The sequence below is a fragment of the Trachymyrmex cornetzi genome, unplaced genomic scaffold (assembly GCF_001594075.2).
Source record: "Trachymyrmex cornetzi isolate Tcor2-1 unplaced genomic scaffold, Tcor1.1 scaffold579, whole genome shotgun sequence".
Taxonomy (NCBI): domain Eukaryota; kingdom Metazoa; phylum Arthropoda; class Insecta; order Hymenoptera; family Formicidae; genus Trachymyrmex; species Trachymyrmex cornetzi.
Genome location: NW_017299892.1, coordinates 1,563,103 through 1,572,107, shown reverse-complemented (window position 1 = coordinate 1,572,107; position 9,005 = coordinate 1,563,103). Strand labels below are relative to the sequence as shown.

The window sequence follows — 9,005 nt, the reverse complement described above, 5'->3', positions numbered from 1 at the left end:
ATATATATGTGTGTGTGTATTTTAGTACAACAAAAACAAGAACAATTTTTTTAATTTTTAATTGTAAAATTTTTAGTTGCAATAATAAAAAAAATGCATATAATAATAAAACTGGAGTAATTAATTTACAATATATTTGTAATACTTTGGGTACCACATATTATTATTAATTATTATTAATTATTAGAATACAAAAAATTAAAATTTGATTATTGCTAAATATAAGATACGCACATAAACTAACGTAATTTAACTCTTTGTAATATTATTATAAAAGTTTTATTACAAAATTTTGATAATTAATTATTGATAATTAATAAAGCAGTTATGTAATATAATAAATATGAATATATATTATCTTCCTATGGATGTAATTATTATTACAATATATTGTTGGCTATGTTGAATAAAATTCAGTAGAATACAAAAGCATTAGAGCTATTATAGCCCAGCTGATTGATGTGTTTATTGATAATTTATTAATATGATACAATCTCGTAAAATGCATTCAAACGTTTTAACCATAAATGTGATCCCTTTCTACTAATAAAATAATCGATAACCTAATTAATGTCAACAGTATAATCTTACGCAAAGAGATCTTCTGTCCATTATATTGTTAGTCTATGTGATCTTCGTAATGTGTTTTCTGTGATTCACTAGCGTCCTATTTTATGGTGTGTAAAGTTTGATGTATACAATTTATAGACATAGATAGACAGAGAAATCATAGTTTCCAATTTTTTATAATACAATTTATATATGTGTATAAGTGTTAAAGTTTATTAAACTAAAATTTTTAATTCTTTCCTTTTTGATAGAACATTGACGACTAATGTTATACGTGTGATTCTATTTGTTTGTTGTGGTAATAAGCATATAATCATGTCTGTTGTACCCTACATGATTATATCATTACCACACAAACAAATAGAATCACACTATATAACATCAGTTGTCAATGTTCTGTCAACAATGTTACATTATCATTTTTAAGACCAACGAAATTTCTTTAACAAAAATTCACAGGTATTCATATTATTATATAATTAAAAATTTTAGTTTAATAAACTTTAATACTTAACACATATATAAATTGTATTATATAGAATTGGAAACTGTGATTTTTCTGTCTACCTGTATCTATAAATTGTATACATCAAACTTGACACACCATAAGATAGGACGCCAATGAATCACAGGGAACACGTTATGAAGATCACATAGCCATAGACTGATAATATAATAGCCAGAAGATCTCTTTGTGTAAGATTATACTGTTGATATGCTAATTATAGGTTATCGATTATTTTATTCATTGAAAAGGATCACATTTATGGTTGAAACGTTTGAATCCATTTCATGATTGCTACATTTATACCGGGCGTTTAGTCCGCGACCTATACGATAGGTGTCTTTGTTTAACCTACAAGATAAACGGCCTATTTTATAGGCCGCGGCCTAAATGCACAATGTAAACGTAGCCTATATCATATTAATAAATTATCAACAAACATCAACCAGCTGGGCTGTAATAGCTTTGATTTTGTATTCTATTGGATGTATATTATCTTCCAATGGATTATACACAGGAAGAATAATTTTACTGATGTATTTAAAAATTTAATCAGATACAAATCTAAAAATAACTTTGTCGGACTGTCATAATAATATAGAAATCTTAAGCACAATCAGTAATATTATTTTGACGTTCTATCAACTGGTTTAGTCGTACAAAATTGATAACAATAACTCTCGAGAATGTCATAAATAAAGAACAAATAGAGGGCTAATGAGAGTTTTTAATTGCAGTAATTCGTGTTATAAAAAAATTTATTTCATATTACGATAAGTCAGACGTTTCGGCTTCACTTCGAGCCATCTTCAGTATATCTGAACCATACGAAATAGAATATAACAATAATTGTTCATGGCTATGCGGAATTCATCTTCGATCGTTGCTACTAGACTTGCCAACCTTGTGTCGCGAATTGATAGGAATGGAATGAGTGGTCACTCTCTCGTTTAGCCATTAGAAGTTATTCTATTTTGTATGGTTCAGATATACTGAAGATGGCCCGAAGTGAAGCCGAAACGTCTGACTTATCATAATATAAAATAAATTTTTTTATCGCACGAATTACCGCGATTAAAAACTGTCGCGATTAAAAAATTAGCCCTCTATTTGTTTTTTAGTTTAATCGCAAAGATATTTTCTACTCAATTTTAATCTAACAATTCTCCCATCATATATGCTCTAATTGTATCTGTATTGTATCTGTATGCTCTAATTGTATCTGTATATGTATTAATCTATATTAACGTCTACAAATAAAAATAATCAGATTAGATTAACTGAAATTAGTAAGCTGAAACGGTTTCTTATCTTTGATGAAAGTATTTTACGTTAGTGTAGTCTTTATCATTCCACGGGACGCAACATAATCAAACTAGAACAATATGTTAAATTTTGTGCTATTTATCTGTGTGTGCTACAATCGGTTTACGAGACCAGTTAAATTTGTAAATTAATTTTTAAAATGGTATGACAGTTTATACGTTGTGTATATGTTTATATGTGTGTAATATTTTATAATATAGTAGAAAAAGAAATACAGAGACAAAAAAAGAGGCAGAGAAGAATAATATCTTTTTCATCTTATAGTTATATATATGTCTTTTATATATATATAAAGTATGTTACATGTAATATAATATTATATATATACATATATATCTATCCAATTTTTTTAAGAATAATATTATATTTGTACATAGAGTTTTATAAAATTATTTACTTACCATAAATAAAATAAGATCAATTATTAATTAAAATTACAGATAGTAAGCTCCCGAATGGAATTGTTAACATATTCAAATAATCGCAGTATCGATCGATTATAGATAAGATTAATCGCATACTGAAATCATCGGAAATTACAAGTCACGATTATTACATAAAATCAGTAATATTATGGAATGATTTATCTAAGAGATGATGCAAGTCTAACATTTTAGTGAATAAACTGTGTTGTTTGCAAGCAATTGTTGAATAAAATACAGTATTCCAGAAGCAGTGAATAAATATAAAAACAAGACTCCGTGCAAATATTTATTTAACAACGTGAATTTTTTAGTGTTACACGTGAAATTTATTTTCAATTAATTAATATTAAATTTTATTTATATTAAATATTATTTCATAACTTAATTTTATATTAATTTATAAAATGTTTACGAAAGTGCCGCCAAATGGGGGATATGGATGGATTATTGTTATAGCTGGAGCATTAAATGCCGTAAGTTATCATAACGTTTTATCAGAAACATGATACAAAATTTGTCAAAATACCAAAATTTTTGCCACGAATAGAAAACTGAGATTAATTTAAATAAAATTTTTATAGCTATCTACCATCCCGATTGTACAAGGATTCGGATTGATATTTAAAGAATCTTTTGCAACACTTAATTTAACTGCAACAGATACGTCAGTTATAATTAATATAAATTTGGCATTTGGTATGATACTCGGCTTAATCAATGGGCCCCTCTTGAAGATCTACGGATATAGAAAAGTGGCGATGGTTGGAAGTATTATATATGCAGTTGGTATAACATTGACGGCATTCGCCAACACCTTTACTTTTATTATGATTTGTTATGGAATATTAGCCTGTAAGTAAAACAGAATTATTTGTCAAATATTATAATAATATTATATATAATAATAATATTTTATAGCAATTATTGGCAGACAATATTATATTTTTTATATAATTCTAAGTATTACAATATACTATTTTAGTTACTACAATTATAAACAAATAGTCATTATTATGTAAATAAATTAAACAAGAAATAGTCATTATTAAAATATAATTTTATCCTTTTGCGCATCACATTTTGCAAGTTTCTTAAATACGATCGTATACTTGTTATAAATTAATTATCAAATTTATTTATATAGCTATTGGTATGGCTATGTCGTTGTCTGGATTCTCTTTGGCGACCAATACTTATTTTACTACGAAACGAGGACGAGCTATAGGCATGGGTATGACTATCATGGGGGTGGGCCCAATTATTATGCCTCAAATAGCATCCATTTTACTTTCATTTTACGGTGTTCAGGTATAGTAAAAGTTTTGATAAAAAGATATAAAAATTTAGCACATCAAAGAATTTAACTGATTGAAGAAATTTATAGCTCTTTAATATTCCTGATGCGTAGGAGATGATTATATAAAATGAAAATATTGGAATATGAAGAGTTAACTCTGCTGGATAGAAAATATAATTTGTATATATACATATATACTTAAATCTCAAAAGGCACCTCGTCCGATGCGGCTTTACGACGAATGTTAGTTACTGATCGTAAAGACCAATAGTAACTGCTTATCTATGTGGGTCGGACAATGGATATTTATTTATTTTCTATTACTGATTGCCATGTATAACTAACTTATATAATCTTCTCTTTACGCATTGCCGATCTGTGACATCATTTATAAATGCCTTATAAATCAAGAATTAAACAAATACATTTCACTATAGCAAAATGTATTTCTTTAATTCTCAACTTATCCAAAGTTACAACTGCTTACAAATTGCTAATTATAAGACAAAAATTACTATAAATTTCAAACAAAAAAATAAATAATACGAAAAACATATATAATATTAAATAGGGAACCGTTTTGATACTCGGCGCTTACAGTTTTCACTCGATGATAGGCGCAATGCTGCTACAACCGGTTAAATGGCATATGATAAACGTGCCCATCTGCTTCGAGACAGTCATTGAAAATCCTAAGACTAACAATAATGATAAAAAGATTTTGACTGATAATAACGATAAAAAAGGTATTTGTTAATTAAAAATATGCCTGATAGACTTCTTAACGATTTTATAAACAATTCAGAATTGCAGACATTACACCGAATCATTACGAAGAAGATGAAACGAGTATATACTCTTCGACGTTAAACAATTATCAGAGGAAAAGGAAAACAACAATATCTAGCATCGATCATGATATCGAAGTTGGAAGCATTTATGGATTCGATACGCCCTTACCCCGACAGATTTCTATAGACGGAACATGTATGAACCGATTTAATTGGCTTAATTAATAATAAGTAAACTAGTTGATAATTATATATATAAATTAGAACAAAATCGCTAAAAACACAAATTATACATTTCAGTATCTTATGATTCAAATTACGACATCGAAATATCAGTTACTGATAGAACATCAAGAACGAGTTTACACGATAATCGCAGGAATTCAAAATATCTATGGAATTCATGTAATTATGTAGTAATGAAGATTATATTGTGATTAATTTTTACAAATGCAACAAATTCAGATTAGCAATTAAATAATATGGAAATAATGTACCTATTTTTACAGCAAAAAGTATAGATAGTATTCATCTCGGTAGCAGCATAAAAATTTTTGATGAACCTATTCTATTAACGAAAAAATTGACCTTTGTCGACAATAATAATATAACCAAAAATAATGATATAAGTCAGAACGTTGAAGAAAAGGATTCACTATTGGAAAAACAGACGAATAGATATTCAAACAAAGAAAATAGTGACGACTAGTAAGTATGAAAGTATATATCTACAATATACTAACAGTGATAAAAGTTAAATTAAATAATATTTCGTATATTTAATTTTTTTCATTTTGTTAATAATATTAATATTGATGTAAAATTATCTTCTGCATCATAGAAATACACGATTATATGGTGGAAGAAGACAGGCGAAACAATGCGCATAACGGCAATTCAGAGCAATCAGATAGCCAATTAAATTTGGTTCCTAAATGTTGGTCTTACCGCACATCCCTCAAATTATCACACAACGGCCAATCAAATTTGGATCCTAAATTTGGTCCCACTGCGCATCCATTAAGTTGTTTCACCATTTCTTCTTCCACTATGATTACAACATGATTATAATTATAAAGTGAAAACTAATAAAATATATAAGATACTATTTTTGGATATAACAAGTGAAATAACAATCACGTTACAGTGGTAAAAGCAATTCGTCCGTTCACCGAATTCTACGACGAGTAGCTGATCTTTACGACTTCGATCTTCTACGCGATCCGATTTATGTGAACATCATGTTAGGGATGTCAATTGCAGTTTTCGCGGAAATAAACTTCTCTATGTTAACACCGTTTATCCTCGCTGACATGGGTTTAACAACAGCAAAAATTGCCAACATCATGAGCGTTATCGCGATAGCAGATCTCATATGCAGAGGCGCGGCACCTTATCTGGGCGAGTGGTTACGTCTGTCAGCCAGGATGATGTACATGCTCAGCCTGTTTCTTCTAATAATTAGCAGATACTGTAATGTACCGATTATCTTCAATTATTGAGTTTTGACAAAAGAAGAAATGATAAGAAAAGCAAGAATTTTAATATAACGATAGATCAATCTTTGATTTGTTTACCATAGCATTACTATTTGCTAATGATTTCTCTTCAATGGTGGCCGTCGCGATCGGTTTGGGCGCAGCAAAAGGAATTCGGTCGGTATACATGGCTTTAGTAGTACCTAGTTATGTTCCCCTTCAAAAGTTACCCAATGCCTCAGGAATTCAAATGCTGACCAACGGAATGATACTCATGAGCGCTGGTCCCATGCTTGGTACGTGAATAATATTCTATATAAAATGGTTAAATACAGTCATTTCGTCTTTGGATATAATTTGTTAAAAATTGGAAAACTTAAATAATGAAGAATCTACTTGCTATAGGTGTAATACGAGATAATACTGGAAGTTACACACTTTGTATTATCTTACTTAACTGCGTGACCACTATTACATTGGTTATGTGGACAGCGGAGATACTTATACGAAGAAGATCCAGCCGGCAAAAATTGCAATTATCAGGAACATCTTAACACTAAACTGAATGTAATTATACTACTGTAAATAAATCATTTCTAACGAGACACAAATTCCATGGTAAAAACGCGATTAGTAAATAATATGTGTCCTGAATATATTGTATTTTGTACATGAGAGAAAAATTATATACGCTGTAATTTTCAATTTCACAAATCATGAAAGGGAATTAAAAATTCTTCCGCGTTTCCTCTAAACGGCATGTTAGATCGTCAGCATGGTTGCAATTAAGGTCGTGTCCTTGTTCGATACCATTTACCATGGAAATGAATTTAATTAAAGTGTTAGTCCTCTACAGACACGAATCTTTAAGACAAACAACAGCGGTAGACCTTGTAAACAATGGTACACCTTTTCCCACTATCTTCCGGCGGGAGCTCTCACGTTTCGCTGCGACAAGCAACGTGTGATCCTCCTGAAGAGATCTGAAAAGGAAGTTCGAAGGTCAATGAATTGTAGATATTGTTGCATCAAGCAAGTTAATTTATTCGACTCTGTTAGTTTCATTTTTTCTCTCGCGTCAAGTTCTTGCTCATTAAGTATAACACCATTTTCGTGGCATCGAATGGTTATAATATACGCACGATATCACCTAATTTTCCTGAATGACTTGAAATGCGGAAGTAATTTCATTCCTTTTCTGTTAAGAAAAATCTAAATATATAGGAAAAGTAAGAGGCCTATTAAATATTTTTGTTAAATATATTTTTAATACTATTGTAAAAAAAGAAAAGATAAGAAACGAAATCACTTCCTATTTCAAACCATTGCATAGAAAAATAGGTAATATTATTTTTAATACGACAGTGATTTAACAATATAAAATATTGTTAGATATTTACAAATATATGAAATACTTGAATTACTTTTCCATACGATTTTGTTTGTGAATGAAAGGACAAGCTCGGAATTCGTGACACAAAATCCCATTTCACCGTACAATTGAATTGAAAAGAACTGACGCGATATGTATGTAAACGTATCACGTACGAGTGTATATTTAAATGCAGCAATACTCATCAGATAGTTGTGTCATTTCTTAGCAAACGCCCAGCTTTACGAAATCGGCGAAAGTAATCGAATGTGGTTGGCAAATGCATAAAAGGTGAGCTCAAATAACATACAAACGCGACAGGATTTCAAAACAACCACACCCGCAGTTTTCTAAAATCGAAATAATAAAACGCTTTAAATCGTTTATCACATCACGTAAGTATGATTAACATATTAATTATCAAAAATATAATATTGTATAGAAAAATATATGACACGATAAAAGTTAGAAGTATTTTCCTAATTTGTTAGAAAATATATTAATTGTTTTTAAATGTGCGAAATATTAAGTCATCCATTATTCATTATTTATTATTTGCTATCTATTTTCTATATTTATTATTTTTCATTGTTTTTTATGTCGCGTTAAAATTAATTCCTGACTTAGATTTGGTTCAGATCTGGTTTACAGAATTGACAGAAATGCCCCGAGAATCGACATCTCTTAAAATCCAGTTCACATAGATCTGATTAATCAATACACATATATCAAGAACAACCATCTTCTTTCCGTTAAAAAACATTAATTTTTTTACAACAAAAAGCCTTTTCATTAAAATCGAATGTCAATTTTTTAAAACTTAAGAAAAGTTATATGCAAATCTTTTAAAACTAACAAGTTTCATGCAAATTATTTTCATTTCAAAATATTCAAAAAGTAAATTGATTAACACGAAAATTTAATGTAAAAGAATGTAATATATGTATATATGCTTCATATATGTATAAATATATGCAACACATATACATATAATTACCAAAATAAGTCATTTCACTATTCAAGTACCTATTAGTTTAAACACAAAATGCAAAATAATTGCATAATTCTTTCAGATAAATAAAATTATTACAATCAAGTTTATCTATATATATAAAATTCATATTTTATATTTAAAATGTTTATTAATAATAATTTCAATGATGGACAATTTTGTAAGTTGCAAGTCACAACATAATGCAAATATATAGTATGTCTTTCTTATAGTTTCTTATAGTTTTCCA

At 28.8% G+C, this 9,005-nt stretch overlaps 1 protein-coding gene across 2 annotated transcripts; it reads left to right on the top strand.

Annotated features, from left to right (window-relative positions):
• The first annotated feature begins 3,230 nt into the window (after positions 1 to 3,230).
• LOC108766310 (monocarboxylate transporter 9) lies at positions 3,231 to 7,065 on the top strand. Of its 2 annotated transcripts, XM_018515503.1 has the most exons (10): positions 3,231 to 3,299; positions 3,408 to 3,678; positions 3,971 to 4,134; positions 4,695 to 4,869; positions 4,937 to 5,110; positions 5,215 to 5,319; positions 5,424 to 5,622; positions 6,062 to 6,387; positions 6,497 to 6,688; positions 6,798 to 7,065. In XM_018515503.1, the coding sequence occupies exons 1-10, from the start codon at positions 3,231 to 3,233 to the stop codon at positions 6,944 to 6,946; spliced, it is 1,824 nt and encodes a 607-aa protein (XP_018371005.1). In that variant the 3' UTR covers positions 6,947 to 7,065. The 2 variants fall into 2 exon arrangements, with proteins under 2 accessions (XP_018371005.1, XP_018371006.1); XM_018515504.1 differs by lacking the exons at positions 3,231 to 3,299; positions 5,215 to 5,319 and having other exon boundaries at positions 3,451 to 3,678.
• The last annotated feature ends 1,940 nt before the right edge of the window (positions 7,066 to 9,005 follow it).